This window comes from Cervus canadensis, chromosome 2, assembly GCF_019320065.1.
Source record: "Cervus canadensis isolate Bull #8, Minnesota chromosome 2, ASM1932006v1, whole genome shotgun sequence".
Taxonomy (NCBI): domain Eukaryota; kingdom Metazoa; phylum Chordata; class Mammalia; order Artiodactyla; family Cervidae; genus Cervus; species Cervus canadensis.
In genome coordinates this window covers 46475165-46491786 of record NC_057387.1, presented here as the reverse complement: position 1 = coordinate 46491786, position 16622 = coordinate 46475165, and the positions used below count along the sequence as shown (strand labels likewise).

At 38.4% G+C, this 16622-nt stretch overlaps 2 protein-coding genes across 5 annotated transcripts in view; one reads left to right on the top strand and one right to left on the bottom strand.

Annotated features, from left to right (window-relative positions):
- The window catches only part of SLC44A3 (solute carrier family 44 member 3), an 82714-nt gene extending 75616 nt beyond the window's left edge, over nt 1-7098 (top strand). For all 4 annotated transcript variants that reach the window (XM_043460591.1, XM_043460590.1, XM_043460593.1 and 1 more), the window contains exons 13-15: nt 3029-3166; nt 5500-5736; nt 6873-7098. In XM_043460591.1, coding sequence (XP_043316526.1) covers nt 3029-3166; nt 5500-5736; nt 6873-6968 — 471 coding nt within the window. In that variant the 3' untranslated portion in view covers nt 6969-7098. The remainder of the gene's footprint in view (nt 1-3028; nt 3167-5499; nt 5737-6872) is intronic.
- A 1623-nt stretch (nt 7099-8721) lies between these two features.
- The window catches only part of CNN3 (calponin 3), a 29134-nt gene continuing 21233 nt past the window's right edge, over nt 8722-16622 (bottom strand). Inside the window, exons 2-7 of the mRNA XM_043460594.1 lie at nt 15214-15335; nt 14940-15006; nt 14009-14146; nt 13523-13639; nt 11355-11501; nt 8722-9839 (exon numbers count right to left, since the gene is read on the bottom strand). Coding sequence (XP_043316529.1) covers nt 9498-9839; nt 11355-11501; nt 13523-13639; nt 14009-14146; nt 14940-15006; nt 15214-15335 — 933 coding nt within the window. The 3' untranslated portion in view covers nt 8722-9497. The remainder of the gene's footprint in view (nt 9840-11354; nt 11502-13522; nt 13640-14008; nt 14147-14939; nt 15007-15213; nt 15336-16622) is intronic.

The following is a 16622-nucleotide window of genomic DNA, read 5'->3' as shown; positions in this document are numbered from 1 at the left end:
GGCTGTACTAGTTTGCATTCCCACCAACAGTGTAAGAGGGTTCCCTTTTCTCCACACCCTCTCCAGCATTTATTGCTTGTAGACTTTTGGATAGCAGCCATTCTGACTGGCGTGTAATGGTACCTCATTGAGGTTTTGATTTGCATTTCTCTGATAATGAGTGATGTTGAGCATCTTTTCATGTGTTTGTTAGCCATCTGTATGTCTTCTTTGGAGAAATGTCTGTTTAGATCTTTGGCCTGTTTTTTGATTGGGTCATTTATTTTTCTGGAATTGAGCTGCAGGAGTTGCTTGTATATTTTTGAGATTAATCCTTTGTCTGTTTCTTCATTTGCTATTATTTTCTCCCATTCTGAAGGCTGTCTTCTCACCTTGCTTATACTTTCCTTTGTTGTGCAAAAGTTTTTAAGTTTCATTAGGTCCCATTTGTTTATTTTTGCTTTTATTTCCAATATTCTGGGAGGTGGGTCATAGAGGATCTTGCTGTGATTTATGTCGGAGAGTGTTTTGCCTATGTTCTCCTCTAGGAATTTTATAGTTTCTGGTCTTACATTTAGATCTTTAATCCATTTTGAGTTTATTTTTGTGTATGGTGTTAGAAAGTGTTCTAGTTTCATTCTTTTACAAGTGGTTGACCAGTTTTCCCAGAACCACTTGTTAAAGAGGTTGTCTTTTTTCCATTGTATATTCTTGCCTCCTTTGTCAAAGATAAGGTGTCCATAGGTACGTGGATTTATCTCTGGGCTTTCTGTTTTGTTCCATTAATCTATATTTCTTTCTTTGTGCCAAGCACCATGCTTTTAAATAGCCTTTTGATAGTGTCATATCCAGAAAGTTAGAATGAAAAAAAAAAACAAACAAAAAACCTCCCTGATGTTACAGAGCACTTGGGGCAATGCCTTTGACCTTGGTTTTCAGTCTGTAAAAGATTGATTCTGTCATTTACCTACCTGCCCCACACATATGTCTTCAGGACATTGAGTTGGTGGTGAGGGCTCTGAGAACCTTAGATGATCAGAGATGCTTAATCAGATAATGAGCAATGAGTTTTCACATCACTTCTCAAGACTTAAGTCCTCAAACTAGTGGACTTAAGTCTGCCAACAGCCAGTTTGAGATTTTAAAAGTGAATTTTACATGCATTTGCAGTAAGTCAGAAATCCAAAGTTCTTGTGGAATACCATTAAGGCACTTCTGCAGGGACCTCATCTGACATCTGACAGAGAATATCCTGCTGAGGCAGGCAGGGTGCTATCTCTGGGGAGGTAAATACCCAATCTTTCATCTTTGAGAACCAAATATTCCTTTCTAATTGACCATGGGGAAGAGGGAATTACCAAGAGAGGCTGAGTTAGGTTTCAGGTGTGCATCAAGGCGATTCAGTTGTGCATGTACATGTACCTATTCTTTTTCAAATCTTTCCCCATTTGGGTTGTTACATAATATTGAATGGAGTTCCATATACTATACAGTGAGTCTTTGTTGCTTGACCATTTTAAATATAGCAATGTGTACATAGCCGAAAAATAAAAGATAATTCTATGGCCTTACTCCCCTTCTCTTCTGTAACTCGCTCTGATTAAGACATGCACCACTGAGGGCTGGATTACTGCAGTAGACTCCAAGTTGGTTTCTTTACAGTGTTTTTGAACGGGTGTTTGAAAGGATTAGCTTTATATAATGAAATAAAACTTTCTCCCTTTAAGCCAAAAGAAAAGGCAAAACCAAAGCAGGTAACATTCCAGTATATTTTCCAAGGGAAGTTATAAATTATTGTAAACTGGCAGTGCAGGTAGCATTTTAAAGATTTCAGGGGAAATGTAAATAGATGGCTTTGAAATTATCATGTAGTTATAAGGAAAAGGTATTTTGGAAAAATGACCCAAGAAATCTCATATGAACACATACACCCACTTGTCCTCTTTGATTTAGTAATCCCATTTCTGGAAATTTATCCTTGAAAAATGATCCAAAATCATGAAATTAAGATGTTCATTGCATAGTTATTTATAATATCAAATATTTGAAATAGTTTAAATATGTCCTAGCTACATATGTACATGCATATACACACTCCTGATATAATATGTATTTATTAAAAATTAGAATAATAAAAGTCAAGGAGCAACATGAAGATGCTTATTTCCTATGTAAAGTAAGTCAGATATATAATGATGACATTGCACCATTTAAATTGTATATCTTTTTACTTCCAGAATTTCTATTCCATTTGTCTTCTACTCTGCCTCTTCATTTTTCATATCATACTGTTCATTCTTTATGGTTACTCTTCCTTCTGTCATTTTCTTAACTTCTTAAACATACTTCTTTGGATGCTTTATTTCGGATTGTTCTCAAGGTGCAGATTCTCTTGGTTGATGCACTGTTCATTTCTTTGAGTCTCCTGTAAATTTTTCGTGCGAACACTTCATCTTCTTCAAGTATGGTTATCTGTGGAGCTCCACCATTCCCTGGGGAATATGGTTTCCTCTGCCCAGACCCTAGTCATTTCAGGGGTCCCAGGCAGAAGTTGCATTTTTTGACCAATTTCCTTGAATGACTGAATATAAATTCTGTGATTGTAGAGACAGTTCAGTTTCCTGGCATGGGCTTGAGCATTGTTTCTTACCCGCAAGGGATTCAACCCCCAGCCCCTCACTCCTAAAGCCCTTACTTGATTCCCTGCCCTCTGAGTCTTTGTGATTCAGTGCTCACCATTAGGTAGGGTCTGCTTTGTTTCTAGTACCTAAACTTCTTTGCCCTCAAACTCTGCTGTGCATTAAGATTGTTATGCAGTACTCATCATTTAATCCACCGTATTGACCAGAAATATTTCTTTTCCATTTACTACAATTGTGTGAAAATATATGTGCATATATTCCAGAGACTGAAAGGGACTTTGAAATGACTTTTATGGGTAGGGATAGTGGGTTTATAGTAACTATTTTGCAAATATTCTGTACTGGCATTGTATTATCTTTAAAACATTAAAACTCATCATCTTTTTAACTATTGTCTTTTATTGCAGAATGCATACACTACAACTGCCATTAATGGGACAGATTTTTGTACATCAGCAAAAGATGCGCTCAAACTCTTATCCAAGAATTCAAGTCATTTTACATCTGTTAACTGCTTTGGAGACTTCATAATTTTTCTAGGAAAGGTAGGATGTCTTAACTAAAATAATAAAGTAACTTGGGATCCAAAAATTAAGACATACAACAAGACTTTGACAGAGAACTGTTTCCTGGGCGCTTACTCTGTGCTGGGCCTCATCCTCTCATTTAATCATCAATCCTGTGAAGTATCTCTGTTTCACAGGTGAAGAAACTAGGGTTTAATAATTTGGCTAGGATTCCACAGTAGGTTGAGTCAGGATTCAAATCTTAGTTTTACGCTTAGCTATTATCCAGTCTACCACTGTGATCCCACTTTTTCATATCTAGAATGAAGACTCTGTGTCATAAAAATATATGAAAATTGGAACTTCCCTGGTGGTCCAGTGGCTAAGACTCCATGCTCCCAATGAAGGAGGCCTGAGTTCAATCCCTGGTTAGGAAACTAGATCCCACATGCTATAACTAAGACTCAGAAGAGCCAAATAAATATAAATAAATAAATATTTTTAAAAATATGTATGGACATAGTGTTAAAGCCTGATGAAATGTCTACATTAAGAGCATTAATTTCCTAAATATACAGAATTATTGATGTCTCAAAGGGAGCCAGTTGCATTCCTGCTGTCATCTTTTTCTATGGAGTTGTATGTCATCTTGTGAAAACCTCATTTTTCCTACCTACAAACTAAAAATAACATCCCCTTCCGGGTTGCAGGTTAGAGTCCCTGAAGTGGCCGCCGTCCTCCAGCCCCTTCTTGACCATGCCTCAGGCTGAAGGGTCTTTATGCTGGCCAGTGTCTCTTTCCATGTAGTTGTCACTCACTGGGCTTAATTCTGCACACCTCAGTTTGCTTCATCCTAATTCCATCTGACTGCCTTTCAAATTCTTGAAATTTCACAGTTTCACAGACATCCTGACCCTCCTTCCACATCTTCACTTTTCTAAGCTAGACATCCTTGCTTCTTCCAGCCATGCCTCCTCACAGGACACGAACGCCGGTGGCTTTCATGGAGCTCCAGAGTGAACAGGATCCAGTCCCCACTTGTGCCAGTGCAAACGTGGGGACTCGTGACTCCTTGTTTAGCACTGTGCGCTCCTGTGGCATTTGGTGTATGTCCCCAGTGCATCACCGTCTCGGTGAGCCGTCAGGAGCAAGTTAGAACACGCTTGGATTCCACAGGTGTGTGCTAACTGCTCATATATTTTAAGGCACAGCTGGGTCCCAGAGACTTTTCTTGTGACAGTAGCTCTAGAAGCACAAATTGATTACGCCTTTTAAAACAGCCTAATAATCGAAGTTGTAGGTGTATCTAAATGGATAATATTGTTTACATTAGCTTGGTAGGGTTGTGGGTGATACATTTTGTAATAACTACTTCCAGAAATTTTTATTAAGAGGTTTCATTTTTATAAGACTTGTGTTTTATTTTAGGCAGTAATTCATTTTCTTGTATTTTTCAAAAGGAATACATAATTACTGATGGGTTTTTTTTTTTTTTGAATGAAGTGGCATGCAGATTCACATCCATCTTTATGGTTATCCAAGCACAATGAGGGGGTCCAGCAGGTTCCATTTTGTCTGGTAAAGAATTAGGTTCCTCATGGCCTATAATCATTTCCTGGAAATACAGTAATTACATATAGCAAAAGCCTATTATCCCTACACCAGCACTGAAAAGCCCATCCACTTTAATCCCCAGGATAAAAGTAATCACACGTTAAACTACAGTACATCCACTCAGTGGATTGATGCATCATTGTTTTTAAAAATAAGGATGTATAAAAAAAAACTTTTCTAATGAAGATGCTTATTGTAGTTTTTAGTATAAAAAAAAAAAAAAAGAAAAAATTTTGTGAAGTACCATTGTTGCTTAATTACTCAGTTGAGTCCGACTGTTTTGTGACCCCATGGACTGTAGCCTGCCAGGCTCCTCTGTCCATGGGAACTCTGCAGGCTAGAATACTGGAGTGGGTGGCCATTTCCTTCTCCAGGGGATCTTCCCAACCCAGGAATCAAAGCTGCATCTCCTGCAATGTCAGATGGATTCTTTACCACTGAGCCACCAGGGAAGCCCTGAGGTACAGTTCGTTACATCTCCATAAATAAAAAAAATTAGGCACAGATAAAATGAAAGTACATATATTCTTCCCATTCTCCAAATTAACTGGGTTTTCTTTTGGTATCATCATAGCTTTTCATTTTTTCTTCTTCCTATATTACTGTATCCCGTTTTCTGACAAGTACTTATTATAGTAAGGCATATACACCCCCACATATGCACATGTATCAAACTATTGCTTATACCTGACAAAAATCTTTTCTAAAATATCCTAACCAATTTATAGAAATTCTCAATGAGCTCTTGTTTTGGACAGGTGTTAGTGGTGTGTTTCACAGTTTTTGGAGGACTGATGGCATTTAACTACCACCGTGTGCTTCAGGTGTGGGCAATCCCACTGCTCTTGGTTGCTTTTTTTGCCTACTTAGTAGCCCACAGTTTTTTATCTGTGTTTGAAACTGTGCTGGATGCACTTTTCCTGTGTTTTGCTGTTGATCTGGAAACAAATGATGGATCCTCAGAAAAGCCCTACTTTATGGACCAAGAGTTTTTGGTAAGCAAACATCTTATTTCCTTTTTCAACCTCCATCCTCATAATCTCAAAAGTGTTGAAGACTTGCACAAAAAGGAGGCTGGTCCCCAGCTTATTTTCTCTCCTGGGTGGGCAGGCTCTGTGAGCCTGATGTCCCAAGACCCAAATGTCCGGAGAGTAAGATTTCTGTTTTATTTTCTGAGGCTGATCCCACCTCCCTTATTGAAACCTTCTTCCTGGAGAAAAGTGAAGCTGAACAATGAACACTTAGCAAGTGACCCAGGGTAGAAGGTATTCTGGGTGCAGTAGCCATCCAAGTCCCTAATGGTTTTAATGGCTTATTTTGGCCTTTTGTATGGTCTGGAGCTTTCACAGTTGATCTTTTTTCTAAGGCATTTTTGCATCCCCAAATATCATGTCATACCAGTTGTATTTTAGGGAACGCCTACTCCAATGGAGACCAATCACCTTCAAGGCCACTATTAACAGATCTGTGATTCTGAGGCCCTTTGTTAACCAGGGCACAACAAGATTGAGAAAAGCCACACCCTCAGTAGAGCCCCCATCCTGCTATCTGGAAATAGCAGGCAGCTGTTCCCAACAGCTTTTGCAACACAGTTGTTGCATATTTGCCTTATCCTGTGTAGACAGGGATATTTTAACAGCTGAATGAATCTTCTCATCTCTTTCCGTTGTCTCTGTCAAGTAACATTTTAACAATTTTCTTTCACTCGATTACCATAAAATCTAGGCATTAAGGCCCTTCTGCTTTGAAACAGAGAATGCAAAGCACTCCATAGTCCAGCCAGGCACTGAAGTTTAAAAGCATGTCTATAGTTTTATAAATAAGTGTGTCTTCATCCTTCTCCCAACAGAACATAAAAATATGATAACACTTTAACATATTTGGTATGTATTCCAAAGAACATGTTTCTTATGGTTGTTCTTATGTATGGTATTAGGAAGTTAACTAGGTCTCTTTCTACAATTAACACTTTTTTGATTAAAAACCCACTTTGAAATCTACCCCCCAAGATATTTTAGTTCAGCAGGGAAAACTTTAAGGATTAAATTCCCCGAAATGATATGGCCAAGTAAATGACTGCCCATCAGTGTGGATACAGAACACTAGTCTAACTCATTCTTTTATTTTTCAGAATTTTGTAAAAAGGATCAACAAATTAAACACAAGGGCACAGAGAGACAAGAGCTCATTAACAATCGAAGAGGGGACAGAACTCCGGCCATTGTGAGATAAGTGCCCATCAGGTATTTGCACCTGAAAAAGTTCCCTTCTCCTAAGAGCTGTGTGCAGAATAAACGATAAGGGAAAAAAAAAAAAGAATAAACGATAAGGCCCAATGTGGCCCCAGTTCTTCACCACTGTTTTTGTCCACATTGTTTGACCACGTTACAATACTAGAACCACAGAAAAAGTATGCAACCTTTTTTGTACCAAATGAGACTGAAAAATCTTTTAAGACCTTGTTTATGCGGTCAATTTTTAAAAAAGCACATTATGTAAAAACTCATTTCAGGGCACCCTGAAAAGGACTTCCTCATTCACAATCAATAAACCTTAGCAGAAATCTCTGGAATATTGCCCTACTACAAAGAACTTTTTCCTACCTAATCCTCCACTCCTGGAAATGAGCTATTTATGTTACAGCTTTTCAAAGTACAATTCTTCAATTTAGGGACAATTTAAACCAAAAGTGTAACTGGAACTACCACCTGGTGGGCATGGCATAGAATAGGCACAAGTTTAATCAGATGTGAAGTTAAATTTTGTTCAAAGTACAAGGCTACCTTGTAGAAATTAGAAAACGTTCTGCATAAGTGGTTTTCAAGCACGGACCCACCTGAGAACTGCCTAGAGGAAGATTTCAAGTTCTTCTGCCTGGACCTCATTCCCAGATTTAGATTCAGTGGTGGGTCAAAGAAAGGGCGGGAGGGGTGTCCTTGGACTGTTTTTCCTTTTTAAAGCTTTCAACAAATAGGAACATCTAACATGTTAATTGGCAGCCTTGCTTCAACTAGATGAGCAGGTAAACAGAATCACCCACTCTCCTAACAGGACACCCAGTCTGGCTTATTTAGCAGGGCAAACAGTGAATATGTTTCCCTCTTCTTCACAGAGGGCAGAAAACTGCATGCCGGCTCAGGTCTCCTATAACAGATGCAAATTACGACTTTTCTCTTAAACAGCACCATTGAATTAGTTGAACTCGTCTCCTTTTAAGATTTGGAAAAAAAAAAAAAGAAAAGGATTTACAGAGCAGTTTCTCTGAAGTGTTAAACTAAGTCATTGTTGTGTGATTAGCAAGTCAACTGTGCTTCTTTTGTGGGTACAAACACCCCTATGTCCTTATTATCTGCCTCAGCGAAAAACAAGCAGGCGTTTCACCCCCAAGGCCTGAGAGAGCCGGTGCTATCGGAGGATATCACTTGTCTGAGAAAACATCCAAAAGTATGTTAACCACTTGTCTCTTCATGATTGGATTTTTTTATCATTACAACTCTTAGATGTTCGACCTCCTCCGTGTCATAACTGAAGGTTAGGTTTTTGCTAACACTTACTATAAATTCTCATCTGTTATCAAATAGCATGTTCTATTCCTGATCCAGACATTTCTTAGTATCTATTCACCCTAGAATATGACATAAAATCACCCCACCCCATCCCCAGTTTTTCCCAAGATGATTTTAAGATTATTCCAAATTAGTTTTAGAATGAGGTAGAGGCAGCTGAAGGACAATGGAATAAGCAAAGGGTCAAATGATAGTTTGAATCCTGGCTGGCATTTCCTGTGAGCAATGGGCAGGTCCCTTCATTTTTCTAAGCTTCATCTAGAGCATTCAGTCCCAGTGTAATAGTGTGTAGATTCAGTAAAGAAATGTTAAAATACCTTGTAGCAATACCTGGGAAAGAATACTTTTAAAAAAAAAGTCTGACTCTACCCATTTGAAGTTAGCCAGAAAAATAATCAGCCTGTGGCTCATATGAATGTTCAAAAAAAATATTTATTTATAAAAAATACAATGGGATAGGTTTATGCTGAGAAATGCAGCAATAAATACAGTGGAAGAAAACAGAGCAATTCTACATCGATACATTGGCACAAACAGGAAGAGCAAAGGCACCCCCAGACTCTGATGTCTGCAGGCCAGTTTTGTACATGCTCCTTTTGAAACACCACTCGGAAAAGATCTCGTCGGCTTAGGTAAAAAATAAGTACACATATAATCACAAATGCACACTGATCAGGACTTTATTTAAAAATTAGCAAACAATACTGTAGAAACATTGATATGTAAATTTCTAAAACGCTGCATCTTAAATTTAGTTGGCAAAGACCACATTTAGCTATAAGCATGTTTAGTCTTCCATGTAGAAACAAGATACTAAACTGTAAAAAAAAAAAAAAAAAAAAAATAGCTTCCTATTGTTTGAAAATACCAGTTTAAGTAGAGGACTGTAAAAATGCATAGATTTTTAATGAAAGAATTGACTGTACAAGAGTACTCCCCTTTCACAGTATTCCTTTTTACTTCATATGTGAGTTATTGGTTATGCTGTAGGATTTAACTTTCACAGCACTAAAAGGCAACTATTTAGGGAAGAGGCAGAAAAAGGAAAAAGGAATGTATGTAAGGCAATAGTTCCTTTAGGTACAATAAGCATAATAGTGTTTTAGGAAGACAAGATAAAAATTACTCAAGGCTAGCTTGGTTCTCACTGAATAAAAACAATGAGCTAAAGACTGAGCTCCTCTGTGAATCTAATAATCAATGCCTTGGTCACCATACTGGTAATCTCTGGGGTAGTCATCTTGGTACTCGCCATGATATTCATCTGGGTATTCTGCCTGATAATCACTATCACTGATTTCTGACCCATTGGTTCCTGTGCCTTGGCTTCCATTGTGAATGACAGGTTCTGTGGGAGCAGCACAGTATTTGGGATCATACACTTGCCGCCCAAGCCCATATACACTCATTCCTTTCTGGGAAGCGACTTTGTTGGTACCCATCTGTAGGGAAATCGTCGAGTTGTCCACGGGTTGTAATGTTAGCTTCTGATCGTAGATGTCTCTTCGGGTACCCGGTGCTAACATTCCCGCCTAGTATTAAAAACATAGCAAAGTTAAAACAGCAGCTACAATCTTTTCCTGTGAATAGTCTCTAAATTATGAAATGCGCATTGAACGTGAACACTAATAACTTTCATTCCGTTCAGGGGTAAAGCTAGCTTACCAAAATATCTTGATGCTGAATCTCTCTTACAAAGTAATACTCATTGACTTTCAAGCTAGGTCAGTCCTTCCCTTCAAGTCCTTGCTCTGCTATAACATTGCTCTGTGGCCTCAGACAAGTTAATTTACTTTCAGTTTTAGGTTTCTCATGTACAAGATGGAGACAATACCACCTACTTTGGATTAGGGAGAAGACTGGACACAAAGAATAGAAAAACAAGGCATAATGCTGGCATACCTGAAAGTTATACCTGAAAGTTATAGAATGCCTGCTATGACGATACACGCTATCCAGGTTACCAATTTCAAAAGTCTGTAATACATTTAACAAAAATCACACTGATGGAATAGGAAATGGCAACCCACTCCAGTATTCTTGCCTGGAGAATTCCATGGATAGAAGAGTGGGCTATAGTCCATGGGGTCGCAAAGAGTCAAGACACAACTGAGCACACACGTACACAATGTATAATATAGTTTTTACTGCTGTGTAAAGCAAATAAAGATCTTCCTCAAAATATTATAACTTAAAAAAATATTTCACTCTGAGCAGTCCTTAAGGACTCGAGGCTCTGAGGCACCAAAGAGCCTCTACCACATCTACTCCCTGCCTTTTCACAGGCCGGTAACTCACCTCATCTCTTCATTTATGCTAAGCACATGCTTCAGATTTAATCGGTAAAAAACACCTGAGTGGCAGCTCTAAGACAGAGCCCATGTGACAGGACAAGTTCCATACAGGGCAACAACAACACGCCTCATGAGGTCATGACAAGACGCTTTCTCAAACCTTATCCCCACTCCTGTTGGATATGAGATGTGTCCTGCTCTGATGCAGTCATGGGTACACCTCCTTGCGAGGCACTGGTGATGTTTTTCACAGGAGACACCTCCATCGTGCACAGTGTTAGAATACTATTAGCAGCCTTCTCCTTGTGCTGACTTCCATCCACTTATTCACACATTTACCAGGTTGCTAGCTAGAGTTCTTTGTAAAACGCCAGATAATTTTACCTGCCAAGTTTGTTGAGGGCTCCTTTAAAACTAAGTCAGAAGCATTAGAAATAAATAAAAGTCAGAGCAATTCACTTGGATTTGGAGCAAGAACACTGTAATAAAAGTATCCTTTTCTTCTGGTTCGATAGAGAGGCCAGCTGTTCTTACTACCAATAACAGCCATGGGCCACACAGTACTTGTGTGGCTACAGAAAAGGCCCTGTGATCCTTTTGCTTTCTCAGCAAATCTTACTTTCCTCAAGGAGTATACTCTATATATATCGCACAAAAATAACCACTTTGAACTCGGTTAATAAGAAAGTTAAGTGTGAATTTAAATGGCTCTTTTGTGCTCTCTGAAACAAGCATAAACACGGTGTCGCTTACCTGGCTGGCGCCTTTGTTGGTGCCCATCTGCAGGCTAATTGTGGTCTGATCAAAAGGCTTGTCAGTTTGCATTTTGGGATCATAAAGGTGCCTCCTCGTCCCATAGGCCGTCATACCTGCTTGGCTGGCGCATTTGTTGGTTCCCATCTTTTAAGTTAAAAGTAAAATCACTAATTATCAGAAGTCAACAGTCTATCTGACACAACCAAACTTTCTGTTCTGCTAAAAAAGGTTTCTTAGAAGGGACGCCATTGACAAGTCCCCTCCAGAGCTGAGGTTGCCATTAACTAAATACAAAACCTTTATGCTTTTACAAATAAATTTTAACGTGCTCATTTGCAAAAGAAAAATTTCAAAGACTTCATTGGATATAAAACCTCACAACATAATCAGATAAAAATGTGCACATAGGAAAAGAAGGACAGACACACACAAAATTAGGACAGTGGCAGAATTATGAATAATTTCCTACGCACTCTTTCCCCCACACTCTATAGCACAGGTAACCAAATTAAGGGGTACCTGCTTCAGCCACTCAAAGGGACAACAATCTGTGGCTCAACAACATGCTTTTCTACTCCAGATGTGTTTTGTATAAAATGTGATAGTAAATGCCAGGTGTCTTGTCTGGCAGCTTTTAGCAAGGGCTTGAGTTTCATTAAAATCAACATTTTTAGGGGAAAAAAGCTACATTTTATATCTCCAATTCTCATATCATTAGACATAGAGAGGCAGAATGAAGAATTTAAATTCAACCACGTTGAGAGAAAATTAACTAATTTTTCTTTTCCACTGTGAGTAACATGGCTTCAGGGCTAACCAGCATACCCTGTTCTAGTTGGGGACACATTTCTACTGTTGGTCTTTTGTCCTTAAAAAACAAAGATCTATTAGAGGAAAATTGTATTATTACAAGTCAAACCTGTTTATTGGAGAAGATAAATAAGCAAAAAGGGGGGAAAATCACTATAGTTCTAACATTTAGACATTCACTTGTGTATTACCGTTTAGTTTTACCTTGTTTCTGTGTATATGTCCAGATACATATACCTATAAATACACACACATACAAAAATATGCACGCGCATTTTAAAAATAAAACTGGGATCACACTGACTACAGTATTTTATAATCATTTGTTTTCCTTAATCTTTGAACTCTTGTATTATCATTTTTTCATTACTAGTTCCATTTATGGAGTTATCATATTTTGAGTAATCAGTTATCATAATTTAAATAATTGATTACTGGAAATTCATATTTGTAATCTCTCACCATCAGTACAATTTTGTACTGTGTAAAAAACAAATTCATATGTCAATTATACTCCAATAAAGCTGAAATTAATGAACAGATCCACCTCATTTGACTCAATCAACAGAGAGGCATTGTATCCAAAAGGATCAGATAGTAAAGCCCTTAGCATACTAGGCTTTCAGCAGTGGTGTTTTTGTGACATTCTCCAAGAGAACAACATAAAGGAAAAAAATACCTGAATGAAAAACTCCCCAGGACTGACAAACCATGCTTTAGGGTAAATAAATGACTGGCTTTGAGGTTTTGTAAAATTGCTTTATTTGGTCAGTAACATTTAGGAATTTATAAAATATGTTTTCTTGGAAACTAGGACAATGTAATTAGGACTAAAAAACATTTCCTGGAGAAACAATTACCAAGTCAGAGGGCGTGTCTGAGGTTTCTCCTAAAACCATCATCGTCTAATGGGCTTTAAATGGAGATAAATTGTATAAGCCGCATATCCATCACAAAATGTATATATGTGTTCCTTATAAGAGACACTTTGGATGGTGAAAAACAATAAGCAGTACCACATCATTGTTGTTTAGTCACTGAGTCAGCTCCAACTCTTTTGCAACACCATGGACTCTAGCCCGCCAGGCTCTACTGTCCATGGGATTCTCCAGGAAAGAATGAAAAAGTACAAGTATTAGTCGCTCAGTTGTGTCCAATTCTTTGTGACTCCATGGACTGTAGCCCTCCAGGCTCCTCTGTCCATGGAATTCTCCAGGCAAGAATACTGGAGTGGGTCGCCATTTCCTTCTCCAGGGGATCTTCTTGATCCAGGGATGGAACCCAAATCTTCTGCATTGACAGGCGGATTCTTTACCACTCAGCCACCAGCAAAGCCCCGATACCACATTACTTACCTGCAAGCCAATTACACTTTGGCCAGCTTTTAACTTTCCTTCATCAAAACGTCTTGTTTGTTTTTCTGCATACTTAACTCCAATGTCAATGGTTGTATGGAATCCTTTTGTTTTGGCCTACACAGAAATATGCACACTAACTGAAAAGGAACACTTACACAGAGATTCTGCCAACAGTTTTACAGAAGGAACAACAAAGAAATTATGTGGTCCACAGATAAAGGTTTCATTCGGTAAGACCCAAACTTGTGGTGAAAAAAATATCTAAGGCCATTCAAACTACACCAGAGACCTCTGAAACATGAGTACTCTAATTAAGCTATCCAGTATGAGGCAGTTGATGTCAGCAGCCTTTCTCCAAAGCTAATAATTACCAGAGAGACAGGCTTCTCCCTGCCTAGCCTGAATTCCCATGAGGGCAAAGACGCAATTAATCACCAATGTAGCAGGGATTTTTTTAACTAGCCATTAAAGACATATACGTACCAGACCTGCTAGGGCCACCAACGTAGTCTGAACCTGGGTCATGTTGCCATTCTCAAAAAGATCATTTGCTTCAAATATGTCATGTGGCTTCATGCCATAAGCCTGAATAGCTTTAATAAAGTTGCCAATATTCTCCAACTATTAAAAAAAAAAAGCATAAAATTTTTGGAGCTAAACACTGACGTTCATATTATCTAGGAATTCTAAGTCTTTATGACTAAATACAAGATGCAAGGCAGAAAGCTACTTGGCAAGGATTCTTGACCAGATACATAGTAAGCGTAGCTCTCTTAGAAAAAGGGAAAGAGTATTTCAAGTGGATTACATAATGGTCTTTTTAAGCAGTCAGGTTTTTTCTTTAAAGTCAAGACCTTCCTTACATGTTTTAAAGAATTCAGTGTCTGAGCTATCCAAGATTGTAATTTTCTTTCTCAAATGGTACAAAATTACATTAATGCACAATTTATTATGTTTAAATTTTAATTTTCAAAAATGTGTGGTTACTAAATGTTTATTCTTATATCACAAAACATGCTCAAGACAAAAGATTCAATTTTACTTAATCATACACATTCATAAACTAAGACTATGGTTAATACCATGTTCTACAGTCAACCCTTGGTTATTTTAAATTCCTTGATTTTTCCCTTATTCATCCTGTGGTCTAGGTTGTATTTCTCTGTGTAAGCTGAGTCAACTCCTGAGAGTACACAGACTAAATAGAGTAAAAAAACATGTAAGCTCAACATCTAAGAGTCACAGAACTAATTCTAAGTAATTATGGGAACACTTAAAAAAGTAGCACTATAAGAAAACTAAATATAGTCATATGCACGGATTTCTGCTCAATTGTCTATTTAAAAACTATAATCAAGTTCTTGCTGCATAAAGAGTAACCAACTAGTATCAGGGGTTGCTGTTTGGCTGTTACCTGAGGCCAGTTTAATGAGGACTCATTGACCTTCTTCACTGAGCCTGGCTGTAGCTTGTTTATGAGTCTGAAAAGAAAAGCATTAAGTGACAGCATACTTATTGGAATAACAAACAAGGACTGGAATGTAAAGTTGGTTCTTTTAACATCAGTAAAGGAAAGCATTAAACACATTTGCAGAATATCAAGGTTTGACACCCTGGACTGGGAAAGGGGGCACGACAGAGGTCATAGGGAGGACTGGAAGAGCAGCCACGTCAGGACCAAGACTTACTCGCAGAGGATAATGCCATCTTTCAAGCCCAGCTGGAAGTTGGCGCCAATGCTCATGCCTGTCACCTCTTCTATCCAATTGCGGAGATCTTCTTCTGCCTGATGATCATACTTGGAAGCAATCTGAAATACAAGTTAACTAACTTTAGAAGTTTCACACTGAAGCACCCAAAGCTACTGGCTGCTTCTTAATTATTCATTCAGACCATAGCTGTGACCTGCAGTAAATTACCTTCACTGGCGCTCACTGACAAACCTAACCATCTGAGCTTCAGTAACTAATAAAACTTTTGTGATTAAGGAGGTGTCATACAAAATGATGAACAACACATGGAGGGAAGCTGGGACTGAGAGGGAGAAGATATGGATCAAGATAAAACAGATTCCCATTCATGACACACAGGAAGTGACAGGCTAATAGTGTATTTCAGTATGGCACCGGCAACACTAAACGTCGAAGATTAAGTCATCAGCTACCACATCAAGTGAGAGAAAGTGGCAGGATTCTGATACATGCAACTATTTTACATGGTATTGCAACTGGCCAGTACCTACCAGTCTAACAGTTTTGTTGCCTAGAAAGTTTGGGTGTTTGTGTCTTCTATTTGGCCAAATACACAGCACCCTATGCATATACACACACCTTCCTCATAATAATTATTGTACATACACTAGAATATTGAAATTCTGCTTATGCATAGTCTGTATCACATTAGACTCCTCACAGGAAGGAAAAGCATTTAATTCACCTTTAGACTCTCAGTACCCAGCACTGCCTCCAACACCCAACCATTTAATAAGTAAAAGAAAAGCTAACTCTTTACTTAGAGAATTCAACAATAAATGAAACATAACCAAACAGATATCTGCTTTACTATCATACATGCTAAAAATACCTGCTAAGAACAGGTTTTAAAAGATCCCTTCATAATAAAACCATAAACCTCAATTACAAAAAATAATAATAAAATGTAAATATTGTTAAAGATCACATGCTCAAGTTCTTAAGCTGTTCCTTATCCCAGGGTTGGTCCTTAAACAGGCTGCTCAGACAGAGTTATTAAGGAGAACACAGCTGGGCAGAAGGAAAGATTATGTCATTTTCCTGCTCATTAGCACAGGTGAAAGCGCCACCAACACACAGACAATGCCCGGGGGGATGGCATCACAGTAAGCTTGGGGCTGAGCTGCAGCACTGATGGAAATGGAAAGAACTGGTAGAAATGTTTGCTTCTATAACATATGACTGAAAGAAATGAGATGGCAGGATGACATTTTTGTCATGGAGAGGCCCTTCAAGTTCCAGTCTGTCTCAGACACAGAGGAAACCTTTTCCCACTCCCCCACCAAGGCTGGGGCTTCTGCTCCAGTCATTACTGTGTCCTTTAAGAAGACAGGGGCTTCCCAGGT